The sequence below is a fragment of the Capra hircus genome, chromosome 1, assembly GCF_001704415.2.
Source record: "Capra hircus breed San Clemente chromosome 1, ASM170441v1, whole genome shotgun sequence".
Lineage (NCBI taxonomy): Eukaryota > Metazoa > Chordata > Mammalia > Artiodactyla > Bovidae > Capra > Capra hircus.
In genome coordinates, this window is record NC_030808.1 from 81,079,981 (window position 1) to 81,107,976 (window position 27,996).

A 27,996-nucleotide genomic window follows, 5' to 3' on the forward strand; every position below is an offset into this window, starting at 1 on the left:
CCAACGTCAGGCTGCCGCCGGCCGCGGGGTTCCGGGCGCACCGGGTGCGGGCGGAGGGGACGTGGCTCCGCTTTGGCCTGCCTTCTCCCCTCGCCGTCTGGGAAACTGAGGCCCGGGGCTGGAGCAACTTCCCGGGGTGCAAGGTTCGTATGGGCCCGGCCAGTCCCGGGCCCCCAAGCGTCCAGACTCCCGTCCGCGCTCCCCTCGACCACACGCGCCGCCCGGTCGCCCGGGAGAGCCGGGCGGGGAGCGGGTCTCCGAGCGAGCGCTCTGCCGGAGAACGCGCGGGGAACCGGACTCGGCCAACTCGCCGCGAAAGTTGTGGTCTCCCAGCCTGCCCTCGCTTCTCACCTCCGAGACACACCTTCCCGCCGGCCCGGCAGCCGCGCCCTCACATCCGGTCCACCTTGCGCACACCCCCTTCCACTCTCTCCCGCAGCCCCTCGCCCTCCCACGCCTTGCGGCTCCAGCCGCTCCCCATCGCGCACTCCCACCCGCGCCCGCGGCGCGCCTTCCCCGCCCCGCCGCTCGCCCGGCCTCCGCGCCGCACCCGCCCCGGGGTTCTGGCGTCCGGGAGCCCCGGCCCCGGGCCGCAACCCGCTTCCGCCTGCCCGGCGCGGGGCAGAAGCCGGGGTAGCCAGCGCGCAGCGCTCGGAGCGCGGGGGGCGCGAGGCGAGGGGCGCAGCGGCGCGGGGCGGGGAGGGGGCGCTCGCTCGCTCGCTCACTCTAGGCTGCGCACACGCCCGTACAAACTCTCACACAGACACACGCGGGGTGCGCTGCCGCCGCCCGCCGCTGCTCCTCCTCCCGCCACCGCCTTGAGAGGGAGAGAGAGGGAGAGAGAGGGAGGCAGAGAGAGCGCTTTGTCCGCGCGCCGCCGCCCGGCCCGGGACTCTGCCCCGAGGAGGCAGCCGCACAGAGTCCCCGCCTCCGCCTCTGCCCCCGGGCGGGCCCGGCCGGCCGCGGTGGGGGGAGCCAGGCTGAGGGTGGGGGTGGGTGGCGGGCGGGCGGAGGGCGGGGAGGGGGGGCGGAGGAGGAGCAGGGGAGACGAGGGCAGCGGAGGAGGCGAGGAGCGCCGGGTACCGGGCCGGGGGAGCCGCGGGCTCTCGGGGAAGAGACGTATGATGAACAAGCTTTACATCGGGAACCTGAGCCCCGCCGTCACCGCCGACGACCTCCGGCAGCTCTTCGGGGACAGGAAGCTGCCCCTGGCGGGACAGGTCCTGCTCAAGTCCGGCTACGCCTTCGTGGACTACCCCGACCAGAACTGGGCCATCCGCGCCATCGAGACCCTTTCGGGTGAGCAGTCGGCGCTGTCCCCCTCCCCCCGCCTCGCCCTGCTCAGGCCGGGACGGCGCCCGGAGGGAGGCCGAGCCCTGCGGGCGGCGCCCGGCGGGGGCTCCGGCGTTCACGTTCACTTCCACGCACCAGACCTTCAACTCTCACCGCCGGCCCGCTCCTGGGACGGCCCGCTCCCCTCCCCCCCCCCAGCTCCGCACTCACCCCTTGCCCTCCCAGCCGCAGCCCTGCGGCGACCCCCGTGCCGCCTCGAGGGTTCCCGAGGCTCGCTGGCTCTCCCGGGGACCCCCAGTTTCCCGGCTCCCCGAGCTGCTCTCCAGAGTTCCCCCACCCCCATCTTTAGAGAGCCCCCCCGTCTCCCCTTCTTCCCTGACCTTCCCGTCACCCCCTTTGTCAGGGACCCCCCCCAAAAAGAAACCCCTCCATCTCCTCCCTTGACCGGACCTTACCCCTTCCCGTGCCTCGTGCCCAGGACTTCTCGCCCTCTGGCGTCCCCTGAGCCGCACTCTCCTTTCAAGCCCCCCGCCCCAGGTCGCCCCGCGGCCCCCCACTTTCGGCACCCCCTCGGCGCCACCCTGACGATCCCCTTCGAGATTTCGGGGAGTCCCCCGACCCCAGCCCTTGCACGACGGCACATCTCTCTCGGTCCTCTCCCGAACCTCACTCCCTTCTCGCTCGTCTCAAGCGCTCCTATTTTTCTCTGAATTTTTTGTCCGATTTTATTGAGAAGAACTCGGGGCTAGGGGCTTTCCGCCGCCTGTCCCCCCGCCTCCCGCTCGGCCAGAAGCACCTTTTTACGAGGTGCCCTGTCTCAACTCGGTGGGGGCCCGGGCTGAGGACCGAGAAAGAGGCGACCGGGGGGCCCGCGAGAGCGCTGGAGCCCAGACGGGAGACGGAGAGCGACACACACACACACACTCGCGCGCGCGCGCACTCACCAACTCTCCTCTCGCACACGCACCGCTCGGAGCCGCGCTCGCCCCCAGGCCACGAGCCTGCGCCCCCCGAGCCTCTGCCCGCTGCCGCGGCCCCTTCCCCATCGGCGCGCGGGGTGGGGGCGGGGCGGCGGCGAGGCCAAGGTGATCAGAAGCCGGCGGGGACCCGACTCTCGCCGAAGCGGACCCCGGGGGGCTTCGGCGCATCTCTCCCAGGCCACCGGGAGAAGAGGGCAGGGAGGGGAGCGCAGCGGGGCCTTTGGGGCCCGGGTTAGCGGAATGGAGAGGTAGGGGCCCGGAGAGGAGCGGGGCCGCGCCAGCCCTGCAGCTTGAGTTTCAAATGAGCTCATCCTTTCAAATTGGCGCCGCTCTTTATTAAATTTGTTTTTCCGGTAATGCCACCCACAGCTCTACCTGGGGTCGGGATCCGGGCTCGCACCCTTCCCACCTCGTCCCTGAGGAAGGAGGCGAAACGCGGCGCCCACCTTTTTTTCCCACTGGGAAGCAAGTTTGCCCAGTTCGAGCCGGGTAGGAGACCCCTGGAGGGCGCCCGAAGGCGGAACCGGAGCATGGAGTTCTGTGCGTGCCCCTCCTAGACCCCCGCCGATTTGATCACAGCAAGGTTCTGAGTGCTTTAATTTCTGTTTTAAAGGTAAAGTGGAATTGCATGGGAAAATCATGGAAGTTGATTACTCAGTCTCCAAAAAGCTCAGGTAAATATATTTTGCTTAGTTTTTTTGTGATTGGTCTCACATATAAATAAAAATACATTCAGTTTTTTTTTTTAATGTGCTTGTATAGTTTTTAAGAGGCTTTTGTTTGTTTTGTCAGTGGAGATAAAATAGTTTAGAAAGTTACATTTTTTACTTTCATTATATAAGGTGTTTACTGTACTTGGAAAATATCTGGTGCCTATTGGGGGTGGGGGTGACGAACACTAGCTGTGTTAAATTTGCTGGGACCATTTAAGTTGTTTATGAAAACTTGCCTCCCCCCCCCCCACTCCCACCCTAACCCCCAGCACAATGGCAGCAAATGCTTGTCAAGACTTCCTGTGAGATGTTAAGAGTAAATATTTACTGTGTCAGCTAAATTGCTTAACTAAACTTCGCGATTAGTTTTCTTTTTTAGATAGCTTAAATGTTGAATAATAAAATAATTCAGTTAAAGGTCGATATTTTACATAGCGCTTTAAACAAGAAGGTTGTTTGGATTGGATGGCGGTTAAAAGACAGACTTTTTAAGTCACTGAGACTACTGGATATTGCTTCTGAGCGTTTTGTTGTTGTTGTTGCTTTTAAGATACATTTGAGGCTAAACAAATACAACTGTGAAATTTATAATTATATTTAAGTGCACTGTTGTTAATGAAGAAGTAAGAAGTTTTGTGGAGGTTGTTTTTCTCCACAGTGGTTTGCTTACATGAGAATGTCTATGAGGAGAGATTGAGGGAGAACATCTTTGTTTAAAGTTTATTGTGGACTTTAAATTTGGGCCCTTTATTACTCATTCTAGAATTTTTTTCTCCTATGTGTCGTAACTTAGTTTATATCCCATTCACATACATTTCTTCACCATTAGTCATTAAGTAGCTGAATTGGAGACTCTAAGTGAAGTCTGTGACTTACCACCTTTACAATTTGTAATTCTCAACAGTGTAACCATTTACTTGATTTTTGCCAGAATTGAATAGATTTTAAAACAAACTATCCTAATTTTTAAACACATAGATGTTTTGTTGAGGGGTTTCTAAAAATGTGTGCAAATTTCCAGGTATGTTTTAACTAGGCAACAAAATATCTTTTGTTTACCAATGATTCCAGTGGCATATCAGAAAACTACTTAATACCTTTAAAAAAAGACACAAAAGTTATGATTTGCAGTTTCATGTGTAACATTAAGCTACTTCTCGCTAGGAAGAGATGTAATGCGCAACTGATAGGTTTTTCAATTAAGAATTTTAAATTTGTATACTTAAAAAAATTTTTTTTTGGCTTGATAAATCTAACTTCAAGCTTTCTGATACGTTAACTATTTATTGTAAGTTAGAATTACTCATAACATTTGAATATTGGATGAATATATTGAACAAGGTTTAAAAGAACCACCCAAAATATTTGATGGGTTGTATTTCTGTAAATATCTAATTCTATTGACTGTATAGTTTTGAGTTCTCTTTTGGAGTTATAGTTAGTGAAAAATCAGTAGAATTTTAACTTTGGTTAGTTGGTGTCTCATTTCATGTTGCAAAGAACATTATTTAATGTGGCAATGTAAGTGAAATACTAGTTTATCTAAAGTTATTAACATCTCTTGAAACTTGTCACAAGTATACTACTTTTTAACTTTTTTCTTTCAAAACGCAGAGGTTATTTGCTGTTAGCTGGAGGGTCATTTAAATGATTTTGTTGTGTTTATATAAGAGTTTAGAATTAAAAGCTTGTCCCAAATTTTTAGTATTAATTAAAGAGCAATCTAGGACTTTTACAGCTCTATTGGGACATGATTTCTTTGAACACTGTGGGTGATATGAAATACCTAGGAGGTAGATTAAAATGCGCTGTGTGTGATTCACTACACTGAAGATGTCTGACATACCAAATGTATGCATAAGCTGCTGCTGTAGAGGGTTGCTTCATTTCTGATTGGATGGCTCGAATCTTTTTTTCCTTTCCTTTATTAGTTTAAAATGCAGAAATTAGTTACTGGTACTGCAGGCTAAAGGAGAGATAACTAATGACTGGTATTGTGTACTGAGCTCAGACTCCTGGGAGGAGGCAGCTGTGTGTGCTCATGTACAGGGCTCCACCTCGGTGGGGACTCTCAAAAACAGGGTACTGTGACATTTGAAACCAAAGCTTTTATGTTATATGGTGACTATTTTGGTGTTCTTTTGTTGCACTTCCATGAAAATTAACAAGTTAAAAGTACATTTGTCGGCGTCAAGTCAGTTCTATATGTGGTTTTTGTGTTGGTAGAAGTGAAAATGTGAAGAAAACAGTTCATCCTCATTGCTTGCTTAGTTAAAGAACCATTCTGCAATTGAGTGCTCCTTTTCTTTATATTGTTCTGATTTCTTTCTGTTCTCAAGAATCACTTTTAATATCTACATTCCAGATAGAGTTTTTTAAAGCTAATGATACTTGGGAGGGGATGTTTTTTATCTTAAGTTATGAAAATATTGGCATGCCATTTGCTTACCAGTTGGATCTTTTGTTAAATATCATTCTAGCATCATTTTATATGAGCTGTTATTGTGGACAGACTAGATACTATTATTTTCTCAGGGTCACTCAGAAGTAGAAAACTCTTTTCTTTTGCCACATGTGCTTCATTCTTATTAAATGTAAATTACTGTAAAGTAAACCATGTACAAACCATCTATTTTTCTTAACTTTCTGAGTTGGCTTCGGGCTCTGTTGAATAAAAATCTTCGATTCTTTTTTGTCTGTTCATATTTCTTGGTAGTATATAGGAATCAAAGATTTCTTAAAGAAGAAAAAAACTGCAAAGGGTTTTAAATGTTGTGGAAATTTCCTTGATAGAAATTTCATTTTTGATGTTGATGAGAGTTTAGTTTAAAAAAATTTATATGCTGTTTGTATCTACACACATGCACGCAAACACACACACATATTACATAAATTGTTTTGAGCTAAGACTTATGCTAACCTGAATGTGCTTTGTAACTAAAGTTGAATGATTCTGTGAGAAACAAAACTTTTAAAAATGCAATTTCTGCCCACTTCTAGGAAGTAACTAAGTGGTGCTAGACATGCTTTCACTGAGATGGTGAGAATACTATGAGGTAGTGTAGGAAAAAGCTATGAATTTGTCTTTCATGAGTTAAAAATCAGTAATTGTGTTCTCTCCAATGCAAATGAATTTGGTCTCCTATAGGAATGTTAAAGAAAACAGTATCTCAATTGTATTTTGCTTGTATGTACTACATTGTGTTTAGTTGAATTAAATACCAAAAAGAAAAAAAAACCAACCACCCAACCTCAAGCCCTCCCTGCAACAAAGGCTTTTGATGGATCAATTTTTAATTTGTAGCAACAGAAAAGACTTCATTAGGTTAAAATCACATGTTACCCTATTTCATTTCAAAAATTTGTTGAATTAGAAGTTAATGCCTGGATTTAATTGTATAGATTGCATGTGTGTAATGTATATAAAAAATATATATTTTATATATACATATAAGACGCAAAGGTTACTTGTGATTTGGTTTTGAGTTCCACATTTAGCTTCTCATTTTAAAAAAAGGCTAGTAATTTTTTCATACAGTTCTAGGTCATGCCATATAAAATTATGCATTTCTGTGACCTTTGCGAGATAAGTATTGAAATTAAAATAGAAGCAATAAAGAAAAAATTACTTGATAATTCAAGTTTAAAATTCTAGTTTGTGTTTTTAAAAGACTGGTCATTTAATATTTTTACATTATTTTGTTAAATATTAAAAACCATTGAAATCTACAAATCAAAACAGATTTATATACTGCTTGATTTTCCAATTTGCCAAATTTATATCAATTTTAAATTATATTGTAGTGATTTATAAAAGTGCTAAATAGCTAAAGACATAAACATTAGTTCTAAAAGACGATTTTGTGATATGTAATACATTTGCCAAATTGTGTTTTCTTAAATAATAGTGTTTCTTTGTACTTATGACTGGATATAAGAGACTGGTAAGGGATGGTCTCAGAATTTTGTTTTCTTGTTATGTTAACCTGAGATTATCATTTACATAGAGAAGATGAGAGAAGATTAATATTTGTGTAACACCTTTTATATGTAATGATCTAAGGTGCAATATATTTTCTTTAGAAAGAAAAATTTTAAAGGACACTGAAGATTTAGAACCAATAGATATCAAAATCAACATTTCACTATTATTTTGAGTAAGTGTTTTTATTTTGTGCGGTTGTTCCAATTTTTAATGGGTGAATGTAAATTACATTGAAATGTATATACAGGATGGTAATTTGAGCACATTTATTAAAAGTTAATAAAGCTATGAAAATCAGATTTCTATAAGAACTATTTATACATATTTGATACTTTAAACTTTCTACATATTTGCTGTCTATTGCTGAATCACTCTTCCAAGTCTGCTAGTGAAATCCTCAAAAGTAGATGAGCAACTGATCAGCATTGTCACAGGACATTTTTTGAGTTTAAGTGTATCATCTCTGTGATTCAGTGGGGTGTGTGCACATGGGTGTGTGTGTGTGTTTTATGGGAGACAGTAGTTTCAGACAGAGATGGTATCAAGAGGGAAGAAGAAGAAATCTTTAATTGAGCAACAAATGTTCTGCTCTTCATTCCTGACAAGGCACAGGAAAATGCTTAGGTGTTTGAACCTTGTGGTAAATGTAGTCAAGTGCAGTGCTGTGTGCTTGCATGATCCATAACTCTTGCAGGGGGTTAACCTTGTGGAAGCCAGGGCACAGTCACCTGTAGTGGCTTCTTCAGTGAGCATGCTGCAAAATATTCTCCCCTTCACTTTTGCTCAGACGTCCCATCTCAGTAAGAGAGTTAGCAAGTGATTCTGTGTAGGCTTTGATTTTCTGTAGAAAATTTAAGATTTGAATATGTATTTTCATTTAGAAATTCTATACTGTGGAAGGCAATGTATTTTTTTGTGTAACAAAAGTACTCTGAGAGAATCAGTTTCATTAGAAGAAGCATGGTATTGAACTGGTTTCTTTGGAGGCTTTTAAAAAGTTGAATTGTAGATTTCAAAATTATGTTTTTAAAAATTCAATTTAAATATCACCAAAATGTCTTCAGTGTTGTTTGGTATTGGAGAAGAGAGGGTTGGGGTTGGCTAAGCCAGTTTTTAAACTAATTTTCTAAAAATTTTAGTCAGAAGCATAATTTTCTAAAAGTTATGATTAGCTTCTTAATTTGAAGAATGGGACAGTTCTGTTTAACAAAACATGTCCAAATAATTTATTATTCAAGGTTTGTCCTTTTTACACTCAAATTCAAGCTCAAATTAGTTTGGAAAGTCATTCAAAACACTGTCATTGAAGAAAACATAATAGCAAATAAAGAGCAAACACCTACCAGTAAATATAACAGTATTTCATTTATCATTATTAAAATATTTTTAAAGACCTTTTACTTTATAATTTGACTTCATGCTTACAAACTTGTAATTTTCATTTGGTGGCATAGACTGTATGGGTTCTATTTTGGGCAGCAAAATTGCAGAGTGCTCAGAGCATTATTTTTAAGGTTTTTCTTTTCCTGTTTTGATAATGTACTTTAGTCTGGTATTTCCATAAAATAGTGAAGAAAAATTATTTTCTCTTAAAGGAAAATTCAGATTTTGTTACTTTGGCTTCCAAAGAGAAGGGAGAATGTAATTACTGTCTCCTTAATTTGGTTTACCATTTGATGGCATGTTGAGGTGTTGAATAATCCAGAGAAAATGGGTACTTTTGCATTAATAGCAGGCGGTCAAGTCCAAAGTGATAACTACTATTTAATAGATACGCTTCTTCTCCAAGTCTCTGGTTCTCACTAAATAATAAGCTTACATTTTGGAGATACATTTTATTTGTTTATTCTTGGATTTCTTGGTTGTTTATTCTGTGCTTTATTTCTTAAAATGTGAAGATCTGGTTAGAATTTTCCCATTCTGCTTATTATCAGGAATATTTTATAAACTAGGTATTTCACTAAGTCCAGTAAATGAAAATTCAGAGTTCTGATGCATGTTTTAGACTTTCTTTTATCTATCTATGTTATAAGAAAATGTTATACCTAATGACCAGGGAAATCTGTTGGGACCATTGCAATGTGAATATTTTTGGTTTTTCTTATTATATAATTAATATGTACCAGCATGTGAGGATTTGCCTTAGGGGGGAATGCTTAGACTTTAATTTTTGTTTTAAATGTGATCAGAAAGGTAATTTTATGATTCCATGTATGGACATGTAAATAATACTAGATAGATGTTTATTTATGTGCCTGTATCTTCCATTCATTTAATACTGACAATATCCCAGGCTCTTCAAAACATTATTTCATTTATTCTAAAGAATAATTATCTGAAGAAGAGCAGTTAATATTATTCCATTTTTTAGATCAGAAAACAGTCACAGAGAAATTTAATAATTTGCCTAAAGTCACATGGCTATTAAATAGTAAAGCTAGGGTTAGAACTTCTGATTCTCAGTCCAGTGTGCTTCATCTCCATTCACTTTGTTTAATTAAAATTTGTCTGAAAGTGTTATTATTGATCCGTTCAGAGGTTGCCATTCAAGAGTGAAGGAAAGATATAAATATAGATTTTGTTTGTGAATCACCCTTTGCGATGATCTTATTCTTTCAATCCAAAATGATCTGTACTTTGTTACAGTTTGTAGGAAAAATTAGAAACAGAAGTCATTTTAACATTATTAGCAGCATCACCATGCTTGCCCGTAGACAGAAGTGGGATATGCCTAACCAAGCAGGTTGAATTTTGGTGTTGCTGTTACATTGCTTTTTTCAGTGGTTGCATTCCTTGTGTTATGAAACAGGACATTGCTGAGAAAGAGATTTCAGCAGCTGAGCCATACAGTCTGGTCAAGACTCTGTGCCACATGGTAAAGGAGAGTCAGGCTCAAGGAATCACTTGGGTGGGTTCTTCCCAGGTTTCAGCCAACCCATTGCTAGAGGGCAGGACTGCTTTTGGTTGAAGTGTTTTCCTGGTAGCTGCCAAGTCTTTCCTGATATTTGGTGTCTCTCTCTGCTTTTCTTTCTGTACAGACTGTGGCCTTTGGCCTTTCCTGTGGGGGTGAAATGAATGTTAATAGAATAGCATCTGTAAAGTCCCTGAGTTCCTCATTAATGATATATCACTCAAAAACATACTAAATAACTAACATATGAAGAACAGTTCATTTCCCCTTAGCAGTAACCTTTACCTGCGTTTATCCTCTTGCTGCCTTTAACTTTTGTGCACTATCGTATTTGTGGTGGTGGTGGAGGGAAGAAGGAATTACCAAGAAAAAAGTAAATGAAGGAAGATGATTTCCAACTCCTCAGGCTTTTCATTTCTTTAACTTAGTAGAGTCCAGAGTGGGGTGTTGCATGTTATGTGGAGTCCTGACTCAGAAGATGGGGAAAAGGAAGAAGGTAACTAATACTGAGTAGTTGGTGCGCTAGGCATTGGACTAGGCCTTCTTCGTATCTTACTGTATACAGCGAAGAGAGGTCTGATTTTCATACCTTTTACAGATAGGGCTGTAAAACTTTAACTCCCCAGCAACTCCTCTTTCTACCCACCCAAACCTGCTTCAAAGAAGCAGTGGCTGTCTTTCCCTTGCTCACCTTTATCTAATTTGTATACAGTAACAATAGCCTAGCAATAAAGTAGGAAGTTGTCATGTGTGTATAGGTTATAGAGTAACTTTGTATGTATTTCCTAAATCAGAATTAGAGACAGAATTTACATGTATACAACAGATATGCTGAGGAAGATAAAGGACTTATCTTTAGTATAGTTTTAATTTAATGTAACTGAAAAGCAACTAAAAGTATTAGGTCATAATTTGAAGAAACTTTCCTGAGGTAGTCCTATAGTAGAGGCATTAGTCATTACATAAAGATAAAAACATTTTTTTTAAATCATTGTGGCTGAAAGTTAAGTGTAAAAAGCATACTGTGTGTGCAGTGGGGAGGAGGGGGAAAGAGGGTCTGTATTTATATCCTTTGACTCAGATACCTTTTTTAAATCCTGAAAAAAAACACTCAGACTCTTCAGTGTAGGACCTAGAGTGTTACATAAAGTGTGGCCTGCTTTCATTTTTTATCTGTATATTTTTAAAGTATCTATGATTTGGAGAAGGAAATACAGTATTGCAGATTGTCTGCTATAAAGTTTTCATCTTACTAACATGGAAAAATTTTAAACCTTTTTGACAATGAAAAAGTCAGTGGAAGCACAGGGAGTAGAAAGAGTTGTATGTTCTTTTTGATACACGATTTAAATATATTATGCATTTGTGACTTTTAAGTATATAGGACTTTAGATACAATTATACTACCAATGCAATGAGATACACAAGAATTCTGCTTTCTAGATATACAGGTGGTGCTTTTTTGATAAGAATGTAATTTTATGAAAAAAATTTATTACGAGGTGAAAAAATAATGGCTTTTATCAATCGAGTATTATCAGAAAAATTTTCAATACCATGTTTATATCTTCACTTTTGTGCTTTCTCTTAGAAAATAAAGCAAAATATATTTCACTGAGGGGTGGTTCCATGGACGGTTTAACCTTAAACCAACTCATGAAATAGAGGATATTTCAAAAAAGTTCATGTGAGGATAGGCTTTATCGTTTTTGTTAATGTGGAAACTGTTTACATTAGTCCCTCCTGATGTTTGTGATTTTAACAATGAATATTTGAAAAATAGATGTTTTGTCTCATCATTGTGTGGATAAGGTTTTAGAGTAAGTGTTTGTGCATCTTTATATGAGAGTTGGAGGTAGATGATGAAACAGTTTACCAGTGAAAAAAACATAGAGTTTAACTTCTTCAGTTATTAAGAGAGAAAGAAGAGAGGGATGGAAGAAGGAAAGAGGGAAAGGAAGGAGGGAAAGTGGGATGAGGAAAGGGGAGAGAGAAGGAAGGGAGAAAGTATACAGGCAGCCATGGAAACATAGATGACAGGACTTTGTCGTGCAGCTTGTACACTCTTTCTGGAATTTCAGAGCACGTGGCAAAGACTAGTACTGATGGTGGGTAGGACGCTAAGTGATTCCACTGGGTGGTAGCAGGGCTGAGTTTCACACAAGTTGATCTTTGACGTTTTAAAACCTCTAAGAGCATGTGTTTGGTCTGCCCCACAAAAGGTTTTACATGTCTTTCTTTGAGGCCCTGTACTGGCCACTTCCTCCCTCTCTCAAATTCTCCTTCCCTTTTACATTTCCTTGGGGATGGCCGAGCCCTTGGGGATGGCTGGGCCAGGGCTGAAAGGTGCCTGGTGTGTGGCCCGCCTCCAGCCTGGTGCCCCTCACTGGAAGTGGGGAGGCGTGTGCGTGCTTGCTCAAAATGCTGGAATGTATGGGCTCTGTGGCTTATGCTTCCTGGGAGTGTGCCACAGACCAGCTCTTCCAGGGTCTCAGTGGTCGTGGGGGTCAGTCCTTGTAGGCTTTTGTGAGGGGTTGAAAACTTGGAAAGGGATTTCTCAGTGCTGAAAGTTTAGGCTACTTCCCCCTCCCCCAAGTGTATTTGTATTTATTCTTTGTAAAGAAAAAGATTAACAAAAACAACCACTGAAGAACAGAAAGAAAAAAATATATGGATGCATAAATAACCATAAAGACCATAAATGGTCTTTGCACTCTTTTTCCTTTTCTCTTCAAACTGATAGTGATGTCTTCAAATCGTGGACACTGAATTTATAAACTAACTGCTTTAAAACTCCCTGAATTGTGTCACTGCTAAAGATGATGAAAATCAAGGATCTTTAGAAACTAGATTTTAAATTCAGATTTTTTTTCGTAACGTAGGATTTAATCTCCTTTTTAAGGAATAAAGAACAAACTGCTATTGGTTAATATTCTCCTTTTTTTTTGGTTGCTTAATTTATTTTTTTAAATTTAGATTTTTTTTTTTTCTTCACAAAAGATTTGAAATGACAAAGGTGCTGGTGGCTCCATTATTTGAAAAGAAGACTGGGATTTAGGTGTATGAAGTAGATGAGTTAAAAAGGGATTCTGTTAAGAGTTATAAAGGACTGAGCGCAGGTGGCTGGTTCTTATGTAATTCTTTATACATCTTAAGAGGTTTGCCAGGGAAGAATTATCTCTTTGGTTCATTGATTTTTGTGTTAATGATTTGCTGTATGTATCTGTTTCAATAGTGATTTCAAACAGTCATCTTGATACTGAAAGTGATTTGTGGCTTTGGTTCACTTATTATAATCACGGTCAAGGTGTTAATGTGTGCATGTGTGCTCCGTTGCGTCCCACTCTTTGCCACCCTGTGGACTGTGTAGCCTGCCAGGCTCCTCTGTCCATGGGATTTTTTTCAGGTAAGAATACTGGTGTGGGTTGCCATTTCTTCCTCCAGGGGGAATCTTCCCGGCCCAGGGCTCAAACCCACATCTCCTGTATTGGCAGGCAGTTTCTTTACCACTGAAGCCATCAGGGAAGCCCAAAGGTGTTAATACCTGCCTTAAAAATTCCCAGGCCCAAGCCACAAATTCTATTCCCCACAGTAGTGCTTTTAACTGTATGTTCCACAGAACCTTAGGATTCTGAGGAGATGCCAAATTTATGGGAAGAGGGGGTAGACATATGTACCTGGGGGATTCTGGCTTCTTACCCACCTTTCAGTCAGGAGACAGCTGCATTCATTGCTGTTTTACATATTCGAGTTTGGTCTGAAATTTGGCTTAGAAGAGGGGTTTGCTGCAGAAATATCTGCCCTATAGTGTGTAATTCTGGGCCTTGAGTCCATTCATTCCTGGATCAGGTGGTCTAGCAGATGCAAAGCTCTCTCCTGAGGAAGTTTGGACTCTGCCTCCGTTACTTCTGAATCCTGTGGCATGGCCTTCCATCTCCTGTCACTTTCGCTTTGGTAACAAATGTTTGCTTTGCCAACTGCATGCCAGACTACTAAATCTATGGATTTTTCTACAATCAACAGCACAGATTGTTTGCCCTTCAGGAACTTTGCAGGGAGCTCCTTGGGCAATGGTTGTACTCTAGCTCTTGGCAGAGTCATTAGTGTCAAATGACTTTTGAAGAGTGAAGCGTCTGGTGACATGGGACCCACTCATTCATCAAGAACAAGCTTCTACTTTGGGAGGTCCAAACAGGATGGCCTTTCTATCCCTTTTTCAAGCAGAGCAGCTCTACTTCTATCTGTTATATGTTTGGGTTCCATGAACGCAGAGGTGGTCATCAGAATACTTTCACCTGATTAGAATTGGACTTCCCTGGTGGCTCAGACAATAAAGAATCTACCTACAATGCGGGAGACCCGGATTTGATCCCTGAGTTGGGGAGATCCCCCAGGGAAGGAATTGGCTACCCACTCCCGTATTCTTGCCTGAAGAAGTCTGTGGACAGAGGAGCCCGGTGGGCTACAATCCATAGAGTAGTAAGAGTCAGACGGGACTGAGAGAATAACACTTTCACTTTTCAGAATGGATGCCCAGCAAATCAGAAGGGCCATGAGCCATTATATTCTAACACACACACACACTTCAGTGTCAGTCCAGCTGTAGGATTCTTGTTCAGATACAAGGTATTACTTAAAAAATATATATATATATTTCAGTGATTTCTTAACCTGTGGCCAAAGACCCTTGGGCCCAGTACTCACAGTCTTGAAGGAAGGACTGGACACCACCCTCTGAGCTCTTCTCCATGCCCCTGTGCTTTATCACTCTGGCTTCCTATAGACTGGTCTTCAGAGACTGATGATTCCGTATTATGCACTCAAGTTTTATAGTAAGACTGTTCTAAGACTGTATTTGTGAGGGTCCACATTCAGATATCTGTAAATGACATAAGTGGTGGCATGGAGGGGTTCTGTGGAGTATAAGAGGCCTAATGGGGTATAGGAGGCATAGCTTTAGTCAGCTACAGTCAAAAGTCAGAGTTCTTATTTTAAATATTTAAAACTTTCAACCATTGAAAAAAATGTGGAGACACTGTGAGAGTCAGAGAAGAGAGCAGGTTAATCTGGCTCGTGGGTTGCCAGTTTGCAGTTTCTGCCACATGAAAATCTGCATCTTCTGCAAAAGTATTGTTGAGGACACTTCATTATGTTTAGTATCTCTTACCCTTAAGGTTCTCTGTGAGTGAGAGGGAAAAGTACTTCTCTTGATAAACTGGATAAACTTGTATGTCTCTTATCTAATGATGATAGCTGTTTGAAAGCTCAAAACTAAAATTAGGTCTCAGAGCAACCATCCTTAGTTTATTTTTCTGGAATAAATATTTTCTCCATTGTATGGAGTACCCTATAGTGTTTATGTAGTGATCTTATTTTGTTTCTGTTATATTTAGCCATCTAAAATCATTTGGTAAATACAGAATGTCCATATGCTGAATATATGACACTCATAAGTTTGTATAGTATTTCGGAGTACATATTCATTAGAAAAAAAATAAACCTCTATTTTCTCATGTAATTGGAGGAACATGTTTTCACATCAGTCAGAATTCTTCTCCAATTAAACACTAGGCAAACTATGGATAATGGTTTAAACCATTTCCTAAGAAAATACGGTTCTTGTATGTCCAGCAAACTTTTTTAAAAATAAGAACTTGAGTTCTGCTTATAAGCCAACATCTGATATAAGACATGTAGTTTTAAAAACAGAGTGTACTTGGTAGGAAAATTTGGTGGTGAAAAAAATTTGTTTTTAAATATGTTTGAGAAATGTTTTGGTGACTCTTGCACTTTCTGGTATTTAAGTTGGGGAAATTGAAGGCCGTATGGATTCTGTTTCTGGGCCCAAGGTATGGTAAATACTCATTAAGGCCAGACTAAATGAAAACTGCCAATTGCCTAAGGGACCTTTTAAAAAAAATGAAAAACAAAAACTACTCTGACAATTGGAATTAGCATTTTTCAAATATATCTTTTTATTCTGTAATTTACGTGCATAATGAAATAGCTCTTTAGTGATCACCAAGTTAGGTAAAGCACTTGTTTTGGAGAACATTTTAAGCAAGTCATTTATGGTCAGGCATAATGGAGCGAGGGCTTCCAAGTGGCGCTAGTGGTAAAGAACCTGTCCACCAGTGCAAGCAGACGTAAGAGATGCCGGTTCAATCCCTGGGTCAGGAAGATCCCCTGGAGAAGGGCATGGCAACCCACTGCAGTATTGTTGCCTGGAGAATCCCATGGACAGAAGAGCCTGGCTGGCTGCGGTCCACAGGGTCACATAGAGTGGGGCACGACTGAAGCTACTGAGCATGTGCATCTCATAGTGGAGTGGACAGCTTGGTAACAGGTCAGTTGATTGAATTGTGAGGTGATAGAAAAAGTGATGCCGTGGTAAAAAGAATCTTGAGGGGAGAATAGCTTTTAAGAGGGAAATCAAGTTTTGGATGTATTGAGTTTGATGTCATATGAGATATGCAAGTGGAGATACTCTGAAAGCAGCTACTTGATGCAAGACTGAAATTTAAGTTAGAAGTAATTATTAGAGGTAAAGTATAGTTTCAATAGATTTTTTTTCCTTTATAGGCAATTTTGTAGACGCTCTTGATCTTAGGATTTATTGGAGCTTAAAACGCAGCTCATCAAGGGGTGGGTGGAACATGGACTTTGGAATCAAAATCGACTGAATTTAGACCCCAACCATGTTGCTTACTAGTATCTTATCTTAGAGCCTAAATTTCAGTTGTCAAATGGGATTCTAATACTAAATAATTAATGTTACTATGTAGTTTATATAGCAGTGTATTAACATGCCTGACACAGAAAAAAATTACAAATATTGCATCTCTCCATTTATTCACCTTAAATTTGTACTGGAAATAAATGCCTCACTCCAAAACAAAGTTAGCAAGTCATCTGTGTAACCCATACAGAATCTGGGAATTCAGGGTTTTAAGTGACTCTCCTTGTTTGTGATGGATCTAAACAGTCATCGGTTTCCAAAAAATAGCTAAGTATATTTTGGGGGCTGGTCTTTTGAATTTTAAAAATTTGAAGTACCATGAGGTCTGGTCTTATTTTTTTATTTCCACTGTTGCATCTTGAATGCCTTGAATATTGGAAACAGCTGCTCATTAATTATTTTTGAATGAATTAATTAAAATTAGTCATAATAAGATCATTAATAATTACTTTTTTTCCCCCTCCTTTTTCCCCCTTCTTTATTTTCAAACAGGGTGGGGAAAATAGTAGTTCAGAGATTTTGCTTTTTTGTGAGTGGGATTTTCAAACTTTTGACTTACTCTTTGGCTTAATTAGAATGAAACCTTCATGGGTATTTTAGGTATGAAATCTTTTTAAACTGAGTTGAGCTGTAAAAGAGCAGTTGCACAAAGATACAGAATGAATATTGGAAAGCAAAGGCTTAAATTTGGTGGAACTAGAATAAGTTTTGCATTTCAGTTTAAAAAAAATAGGTTAACCTTAAATTCAGTATGATTACATGAAAATACAATTTTCCCTGTAGATATTTCTCTGTATAACCCAAATTGTATTAAAAATCTGCTGAGACTCACAGAAAAACCTATTTGATAAAAACAGAAGCAGTTGTCCTTCTATTGCAAGATAATAAGTAGATACAAGAATCAAACTTAAGGTGTGTTTTTTTATGTAGTAAATCAAATACCAGTTTAAGCTGTCAGCCTCGAAAGTTATTGTGGAATAAACTGACAAGTACAAAAATGACAGGATTTACCAATGGTTAAGATAATCCATAGCCAAGGTAGTGACTGATCTTAAATGTTAATTGCAAAGCAAGATGCTGTCAAATGCTCTGTATTAGTAACCTGTTGCTACATACAAATGACCCCCAAATTTAGCAATTTGAAACAACCAATGTTTATCATCTCATTTGTTTTCTGAGGGTCAGAAACATGCAGCATTTTAGCTGGGTTGTTCTAGCTCAGCGTCTCTCATGGAGTAGCAGTCAAGTTGCCACCCGGGTCTGTAGTTATCCGAAGACTCAGCTGGCCTGGAAGATCTGCTGCGAGGCTCACTCCTGGGGCTGTTGGCAGGCCTCAGTGTCTTTCTGCCTGTGGGCTGGAGGGCTCTGTTCTCCACAACATGGGCTTCTCCGTGGGTCTGTGCACAGCACGACAGCAGGCTTCCCTGAGTGAGTAATCCGAGAAAGAGTGACACCACACAGCCTTTTATGGCCTAGTCACTGCATTGCACGTTGTCACTTCTGCCTTATTTGTTTGTTAGATACAAGACTGTAGTTCTGTCCACACTCAAAGGGAAGGGATTACTCAAAAGGTGAATACCAAGAATTAGAGATCATCAGGAATCATTTAGGGTTGAATTAAGTCAATCAGGAAAAGTCAGCAAGTCAAAGAGAGACTTGGTTGCTTTGGCACTTATACTGAAAAGAATAATCCCCTTGTATTAATATTTATGATTAACTCCTTTTGGAGTAAAACTAGAATTCCTTATAAAACAGCAGTAATAACAGTTACAGTTTATTGATGTCTTTTATACTCCTTATTTAATTTTCACAACACCTTGTAGGATGAGAAAGGCAGATACTACTATATTAATTTCTTAGATTAGAAAACTGAGGCCCAGATTGTTCAGAGTACTTAAGGCAGGGTCACTTATTCAGTATTTAACTTGAGTTGTTTCCTTTTCTTTTTGTTTTGTGGATCTTTCTGTTCTTTCTCCTGGAGAATGATTTCAGTTACTTACATTTTATAAAACACAATTTAATTTCCCTTTCAGTTTAATCTAAAAGAGTTGATTAAAAAAAAAAAGCCAAATTGAGAAGTTTAAAACACTCCTCTTATAGTATCAATAAAGATGTCACTTTTCTGCCAGAAGCAAGAATCCTTTTTGCTATTTTTGTAACTGGGTGAGGTCTTATTTCTCCAAAATTGTGCCATGCTGTGGTTAGCCATGGTCTACAAGAGGAAAATATATTTACCCTTCTTTAAAATCGTTGGTTTTCTAAGAAATATGCTATTTACTATACCAAATCTGAGAAAATCTTTCTCAGGCAAAATGCAGTGGTCACTTTGATACCAGACAAGCTAGTTCTCTTCCCCACTAAAAATGCAAAACAGCAGGCCCTCTGATCTTTGGTACCTGCCTTTGTTATACATTTATTTCTTGAAGAAATTTGAATAGTCATGTCTTTAAATTTTTATTGAATCTCAGTGCTTACTTTACTTCCGTATACTTACTTTACTTGCATATACTTCCCATAAAACATTCAGTCTTTTCTCTTAAAGGTCTTGATAACATGATAGTTAATGTGAAGTGAAAATTTATTTTGAGGATTTATTGTATTTAAAAGAGGAAAATATTCAGTAACCTATAATGGAAAATAATCAGAAAAAATATATATATACAGCTGAATCACTTTGCTGTTTACCTGATACCAACTCAATATTGTAAATCAACAATATGGGAATACAAATTTTTAATTCTGTTTTTGAAAAAACAAAAAATCATATTTAACAATGCCAAATCTCAAAACATTCAAAACTTGATAGAATTAATTTGGAATAAAAAAGAAAAGTTATGTTGGTTGCTTCCTTATGAACGTGGACAAACTGAGGCTTATGGAATATCACAGTCCTTTGGGAATATCTGCTCTTTAGGAAAAATAGGTGCTTTCTATGTTGTTTTAAAGAACCGCTAGTGGTAAATATAATACAAAATTTTCTACACAGGGTATATATACTACTCCATCAAAATTTATTATTATCCTTTGCCTACTTTGCTCCCTTTTTTATGCTCTGAATTGTTTTCCTCTTCATAGTTAAAAATCTTGATACTTTTTTTTTCTAAAAAATAGTCACATGATTTTAGTGTTAAATTTTTTTTTTTCTTTAAAGAGCCAAGAGAGAACACCCCAACTATCCTCAGTGGAGAAACCAAGTTTAAGATTTATTTCAGATTTTTATCATTTTCAAGTGTTAGAAGGTTAAAGGTGAGCATGAACATGAATTCTGTGAGCTCAGAGGAGCAACTATGACATGTAAATCTACACTCTTTCTTATTATTGTTGATTTTCTTAGTATTTTGACTTCTGTGGATATGTACCCAAAGAAATGTATTTTTTCCTCATTCTTCCTCAGTGACTTATTATAATCCCATCCTGGGGGACAGGGAGCAGAAGCCATCCAGCAGGCTGAACCCCTTCCCCCTCAGGTGACTCACTCAGGTCTCAGATAATCTTGGCTTTTCCTTCTTAATTTGCCTTCTGGTTGATTTGTTTTTCAAGTCAAGAAGAGCAGCATTTGGGAAAGATGGTCCTGTTTGGTGATGCCATTTCACAGAGATACACAGGGGTCGCTGCTTACAGAACATCTCACCACAGGAGCTGTCCAGAGTTCAGTTAGGACCCCACTCCTCTGAGTGGACCTGGGTGCATGGAGAGGCTTTTGAGGGTGGAAACATACACGTTTCCTAGATTTTCAGAAATGCTTATGGACCAGTACAGTTGGCATTTGACCTTAGACATTCATGGATGTATCTTACAGCCTGGAGCCACGGAGCCATGCATTGTAGCATGAATGTGGTTGGGCATTTTCCATAACTAAACACATCAGATCCCCCTTTCTGAAAACATCAGCAGTATCAGTTGTTCTGATTATGGTTGATGCTGTTCAATTCTTGACCTGAGGTTATGGTTAGAATTAAATGTATTGAGGCCCCATAAATTCAGACTCATTCAGGTAAAGGAAAGATGAATGAAATTCATACAATGTCAGAATAGGCAGATTTTAAAAAATTATATTACTTTCAATTAAGAATTGTGACCTGAGTAAATTAACAAAATGTTGCTGAAGAGCAATCCTACTAGACCTTCTTATTGAATAGGGAAAATTATATTCATGATATAAGTTGTATATAAATACTTTCAAAAATGTGTTTAAACAGCTTATTCTCTTGAATAGTTTAAATTTACCTGTTACGATTTTGTTTACATTGATTCTGTTTTTTTTTTACATTGATTCTTTTGTTAAGTAAGCACTCCTTTTTTAGTTTTTTTTAGTCTTTTATTATTTTTTAAAGAAAAGATAAATTCTATTTCTGTCCTATTACAATTAGAAGTAATGATATTTCACTATTTGATGAGCAGTAATAATATTTCACTATTCAATGAGCTGAAATCTTTTTTTTTTTTTAGGTTTTCAATGCCCTTGGGATGCAGATAGTTAATATGTGGGTACTGCCCTATTCTGGAAGAATTTAGGATGATGCCTTCATAACTTTCACATAATAGAAAGTAGCTGAAAATCTATCCATTCAAAAGAAAGCATTCAGTTTGAATCATAGCAATCCAGTATTAGAAAAATTGAAGGAAGTACCTCTTTTTGGATTTTTTTCATTTGGGAAATATTCTCCAACAAGAATTCAATAACCAGTGGTACTTAACTGGGGGCTATTTTACATTTGATCATTTGCCATTTGATTCTGAACTGCCCTTTAAAGGTAAAATGTAAATACATTTAGTTTTGTTTTTTTTTTTAAGGTATTGTGGAAGAGTTCTAAGGTTGAGGCTATCAAGCTCCATTTGTCTGAAATAGAGTGATAGCCTGCAATATTCAGCTGTTAGTGGTGATGCCATGGGAGCTGTGTTCTAGTGGGAGATAGACAGCCTGGGTCTGCTAACCCCTACTACATTGGCATTCCAAAGGGTACTTTCAACATATTGTTGTTTAGTCAGTCAGTTGTGTCTGACTCTCTGTCACCCCATGGACTGCAGCATGCCAGGCTTCCTGTCCTTCACCATCTCCTGGAGTTTGCTCAAACTCATGTCCATTGAATTGGTGATGCCATCCAACCATCTCATCCTCTGTCTTCCCCTACTCCTCCTGCTTTTAGTCTTTCCCAGCGTCAGTCTTTTTCCAGTGAGTCGCCTCTTCATATCAAGTGGCCAAATTATCGGAGCTTCAGCTTCAGCCTCAGTCCTTCCCAGTGAATATTCAGGGTTGATTTCCTTTTGGAATGACTGGTTTGATCTCCTTGCTGTCCAAGGAACTCTCAAGAGTTTTCTCCAGCATCAGAGTTCAAAGACATCAGTTCTTCAGCACTCAGCCTTTTTTATTGTCCAGCTCTCATATCTGTATATGACTGCTGGAAGAACCATAGCTTTGACTATATGGACCTTTGTAGGCAAACTAATGTGACTGCTTTTTAATACTGCATCTAGGTTTGTTGTTACTTTCAGCATTTAATTTCACTTATTTCAGTTCTTCTTACAACAACAACAAAAAAGTGTTTTTATCTTGAGAGAAGCTTCTGTTTCTGGAGATTTTCTCTGTCAGGGGTCTTTAGAGACTTAAACTTCATTGATAGTGCTTGTCTGGTTGGTGGGTATATAGGTTAGATTCTGTGTCTAGTTGGTGAGATTGAGTATGGGTTTTGAAATTGACTGCCTTTCAGCTCTCAGTTACCTCAGCTGAATCAACTGCTGATCATCAAACAATGTCTGGCTAATTTAAAAAATGTTTTTGAGTCTCACTAGGAATTCAACAAATTTTTTCATCTCGGAAGAGCTTCACTTGAACTTAAAAAGCTATGTATTTTAGTCAGTATGCAGCACATAGAGCGTGGGGTACAAAAGAAGCCAGCCCTCAGTCCCTTCATTAGTGAGTTATACTCTGAGAAGTCTTCTCCTCTTATTCTTTCCAAATCTATAGAAACGAACCATTCTAATGCTAGCTTAATGTATGTTGATACATTAACATAATACAGTATTTTTGGTTAAGACTTTTTAAATGCCTGTGATGTGTTAAGCCTGGAATGAGGATGCTAATTAGAGACTGGTGGTCTGAACCTCCTCCCCTCTCTACCTTTATGCACCCCTGGGGATCTTTAGGTTTGCTTTCCAGATTACATTTTTTAAGTCACTTACTCTCAGGTATTCAGTAACACCTATGTATGTGATGCTAGGATAATTGTTAAAATGTACAAAGGTAGATAAACCACAGAACCTGCCTTTAGCTTGAAAGTAAAATTAGCCTTTAGTTCCTAATCACTCCTGTAATGCCTGGGGACAAAGTCCAAATTCTCTCTTTTAGGGCAGGGAGTTCAGTGCCCCAGTCGTGTAAAATGTGTTATGGGCAGTGGAAAACTGGCAGGTGGGTGATCCCCTTGAAGATAAGCTTTTTAAAAGGCCCCCTTCTGGCTATAGCTCCCCCCAGCCATTGTGAAACGATCCGTCTCACTATCACTTCAGCTGTTAGTGTGTGAGTGTATAGCTTTGTGCACAGCAGTCCTGTTTGATAGTCTGTTCACTGCTCTAGGAAGGAATGATTTACTTACTCATGGTGTGTTACCCAGTCACCACATGGAAGGTGCTTACACATGGTTGAATGGAACTGGGTCTGATTTTATCCTGGTTTAACTTCAGTAACTGAAATTCTCAGGTGACAGTGAATTCTGATTATCTGTTACCTGTTTTATTTAGTGGTTAAACAGAAAATCATTTTCTTTGGCTTGTACTGTTGAAAATCTTTCTAAAATTTTCTATCTTTATAATAAAATTAATTTAGAATAACTGTTCATATTGTTCAACTGGAGAAAGTATAGGGTAGTGATTCTCAGTACAGCCCTTGGACTTGTTAGAAATGCACAGTTTCCATCCTACTCCAGACCTGCGGAATCAGAAGTTCCCAGGTGGAGCCCAACAACCTGTGATTTAATAAGGCTGTTAGGTGATTGTGATGCCTTTCAAGTTTGAGAGCCACTGGTATATAGGGTAGCTGTTCTGAACTCTGGACACTCTATATTAACAATATAGTACCTTAGCCCACCTCCAGAAATTTTGATTCAGTTGGTCTATTGTGGGCACTAGCATAATTTTTTTTTAAGTGCTCCCATGTGATACTGATGTGTAGCCAGAGGTGAGAACTACTGGTGCAGGGCATAGAGCAGAAATTTGGAATTTACTCCTTATTAGCCTCTGAGAATGTGCATGCTCAGTTGTGTCCAACTCTTTGTGACCTCAGGGATGGTAGCCTGCCAGGCTTCTCTGTCCATGGGATTTTCCAGGCAAGAATACTGGGTGGATTACCATTTCCTTCTCCAGGGGATCTTCCCGACCCAGGGATTGAACCCGTGTCTCTTGCATCTCCTGCATTGGCAGGCTGATTCTTCACCACTGTGCCTCCTGGGAAGCCCATATTAGCCTCTGCAGCTTGCTTAAAACATAAATCCAAAGTAATGCTTCTTTCTTCTAAAAGTTGGATAAAGAAAAACTTAGTTATATTTTGCTTTCTCAGGGTTTTATTGAGCAAGTAGTCCCCACTTTTCATGGCATGGCATTAGTAAAAACTCCCTCATTCAAGCAGTTGTTTTAAAGCCAGTGGTGTTTTCCCACAGGAACAATGTCATATTTGGGTGTTAACTTCCTGATTAAAGCCCTGGCATAAATAAATCATAGATGGGACCAATAATGTGTCATAAAATCAACAATACAATAATTATAAGCCTCTATGGTCATTTAAAATAATAAAATTATGCTCCAAGTCCAATAAAATCAGCATCAGTACACAACCTAGTATCACCCCTGGGATCTTGGTGCTACAGAAAAATGCATAGGATTGTAAGACTTACATTTTCCTGACTATTATGTAGTAAATATGAACACTGTTTGTGTGTGCATTTAGAATTTAGGGAGGAAAGATTTGGATAACTTGCGTCTAAAGATGTCCCAGGAAGTCTTGAATGGATGCCTTTTCCTCCAGTAGCCTTCCCTGGAGTCAGCAGTGTGTGCTGCTGCTGCTGCAGGTAGTGAGAACCTGAATGTTTCTATCCCCAAAAAGCAATTTTTCATGAAAGGACTGATTCAGGACTTCTCCTCTTGACCTCAGTTCCCTCACAGTTCTGCTGTTAGCAGAAGTGTGGGGAAGAGAGTAAGTGATGTGATCAGTACACTCCACATTTGACCAAAAAGCTGCAAATTCATTGTTCAGTCATTAGGGCCTGCTTTTTAAGAGAGGCACTTCAGATGTTCTCTTTGGGTTGGCCGGTTGGCACAGGTTTGTGAGAGTCTGGGCAGACGTTTGGTGGAAAATAGTACTGAACTTGGTGCCAGAAGTCCCAGTCCAACCTGGCTGGCTCCTTATTGCCCCTGTGGCTCTCAACAGGGTACTTGGCTGAGCTGCCATCTCCTTTTCCTGCATTGTGACATGAACACACCTAACTCACAGTATTGGAAGGATTGAATAGGTTAATATAGTAATTGTACCCAGTAAGCTTTCCATGAAAGTTATTTTAAGTAGTTGAAACATTGATGAAACAGCCATGAGGAATCCTATCTGCATCTTGCCTTCTTGCCACTGGATAGAAAGCCTGCTTCATGGTGAATGCTCAAGCAGATCGTTCTGGGAGTCTGGGGAAAGCGGTGGCGGAATACATTTCCCACTCTGCAAGTCTTTCCCAGGGAAAGAAGTTTGCAGTCTGGGTCATTAGGCAAGAACCAAGAATGGATGGGATTTGAAGCATGTTGTTGGTGTCCTACCTGCAGCCGCGTCTACATTTTGACTCAGAATACATTTAATGCATTGTGAATTAGGGATATCTTGGTAATGGTAGGTTGCTCAGTAACTGAACTGTTGTTTTGACCAAACTATTGTAGCAGACATTTCTTGGCAGGTGTGCCCTATTGATACTGAACTTGGTATGCGTTGATAGTTTTATATCAACTACTATAAAATAACTGCAGGTTCACAGTGACTCAAATTAAGTCACACTGACGCACGTTATACACCTACTGTACTCTAGAAATTCTAAGGCTATTATCAAATAAATGTACTACTAGAGAAAATTATTGCCTATTAAATTAAATCTCTCCTTTTTTTTTTTTTGTAGCTCTGAATTGTTTTACTCACTGCCCTTGAAACTCTTATCTCAAGAATACACTAAGTTCTGAACTCGAAACAGTTCTTTAAGCTCTAATACACTTAGGAATTCAAAGCAAACTGAAGGAAAACTTAAAAATGATTAAGAAATATGGTAATCCTCTAAGTAAGTTTTTCCATGGATTCATCGCAGAATCCATAGGCCTTGGGGATTATCTAGACCACTCTTTCCTTTGTGGAAATTCATGCTCAGAAAGGTCTAAAATGTTACATTGGACATTCACCTCACTATCATTGCTGTGCTTTTTCCTCTAGCTCACATAATCTCCAAAAGTTTTCTCATAAATTTTTTTTTTAAGTAAAGCTAAGTTCAGGAACAAAATATTCAATAATTTTTCATTTTCTTAAAGAAATTCACCAACCAAGATGATTTAGTCTCTATTTGGTCTCCTTTGAGAGAGACCACATTTCAAAATAGCACCGATGTGCCGTATGATCTGGCATTTCACTACTGGGTATATGCTCCAAATAAGTGAAATCAGGAATTTGAACAGAGATTTATACTCATGCTCATAACAGCATTCAATATTCACAAATGTCAAGAGCTGGAAGCCACTCAGGTCTCCATTGACAGATGAAAAGATAAAATGTGCATCTGTATGTACAATGTATTGCTATATAATGGAATATTATTCAGCCTTAAAAAGGAAAGAAGTCCTGACATACGCTACAACATGAATGAATGAAGATATACTGAGTGAAGGAAGCCAACCCCGAAGGACAAATACTGTATGATTCCACTTATGTGAGGCACCTAGAGTAGTCAGATTCATAGAGACAGAAAATAGAATGGTATTTCCATAGGCTGAGGAATTACTGTTTAATGGATATAGAGTTTCAGTTTGGGAAAATGGGAAGTTCTGGAGATGGATGGTGATGATGGTGGGTACACAGCAATGTGATTGTATTACAGTTGTAATATTGCTGAATTGTATCATTTAAAAATGGTTAAAATGGTAAGTTTTATGTTATGGGTATTTTATCACAATAAAAATGGGCTGGGAAAAAAAAAAGGAGGTGACTTCTAAACAAAGTCAAGCCTTTGAAAAGCTTTAAAAACAAGCAGACATTGATAGGAAGGGAACTCTGGCTGTTCACTGATACCTGAATGAGATGAGTCTGGTGGGAGGAACACTGAACTGGGTTCTGTCTAGTTCTCTGTCTGTTGTTACTCAGCTCTGTGACCTTCTCATCTAGCCATTAGTTTTCTCATTAGTAAAGTGAGGCTGTAGGCTGGTCCATCTCCAGCCTTCTTGCCTGCTCTGGAATTCTGTGAGTGCTCAGGTCCTTAGCAAAGAAATGCTTGTTTAGGAACAATTGCCTATGAAGATAAGGAGCCTGGTACACCTGTAGTATGAGGGCAGACCAGTTCTCCAGAGCTCGTTCTGGCCAACCCTTGTCTTAGGCATGTTTGCAAATACAGTAAACATTTTAATCGGTCCATTTTGCCTCAGTGTTCTATAATCAGGACCAGAACTCTACAGACTGTCAGATTCCAGAGCTATATCTTGGGGTCCTGTACTTGCTTTGACTAAGCACTTGTGGCATCAGAAGTCAATTTCTTCACGACTGCCTTCAAGATGGGGGCCATTCCTTCCAATCTGTCTTTATTTTCAGTAATCTGTGGAAAAGGTTCTCTCCTACTTGAGTGTCCATTGACGTATGACTGGGTAAACAAAATGTGGTATATCCACACAGTGGAATATTATTTAGCCTTAAAAAAGAAGGAAATTCTGAAACATGCTACAACATGGATGAGCTTTAAAGACATTATGTGACTGAAATAAGCCAGTCACAAAAGGACAAATGCTGTGTGATTCCACTTACATGAGGCACTTAGAGCAGTCAGATTTGTAGACACAAGGTAGAATGGTATTGGTCAGAGGCTGAGTTGTTTCTTTTTGGCTTTGGAGTATATAGTTTGGTACCAAGTTAATCTTCCCTCTTAGGTTTTGCATAGACTGGAGCTTTGCTTTTATTAAGCACACGCAGACTAAATGATGGACTGAAACTTACCTTTAACACTGTCTGAATGCCGTGTGTGCGCAGCTCATGGATGTGTTGAGTGAGTGGAGGTGTAGATAGCCTGGCATGAAAAATAGAGGTGATGGACTGGGCTACTTGCTTATGTGAATTAATGTTCATCTTTCCACAGTGTGGTGGAGCAAGTGATGGCAACTTTATT

General features: G+C 40.1%; 1 protein-coding gene across 3 annotated transcripts in view; it reads left to right on the forward strand.

The window, feature by feature from the left end:
* Positions 1,025 to 27,996, forward strand: part of IGF2BP2 (insulin like growth factor 2 mRNA binding protein 2) — a 163,998-nt gene continuing 137,026 nt past the window's right edge. For all 3 annotated transcript variants that reach the window (XM_005675253.3, XM_018046975.1, XM_018046972.1), the window contains exons 1-2: positions 1,025 to 1,299; positions 2,887 to 2,947. In XM_005675253.3, the coding sequence (XP_005675310.2) occupies positions 1,122 to 1,299; positions 2,887 to 2,947 (239 nt within the window). In that variant the 5' untranslated portion in view covers positions 1,025 to 1,121. The remainder of the gene's footprint in view (positions 1,300 to 2,886; positions 2,948 to 27,996) is intronic.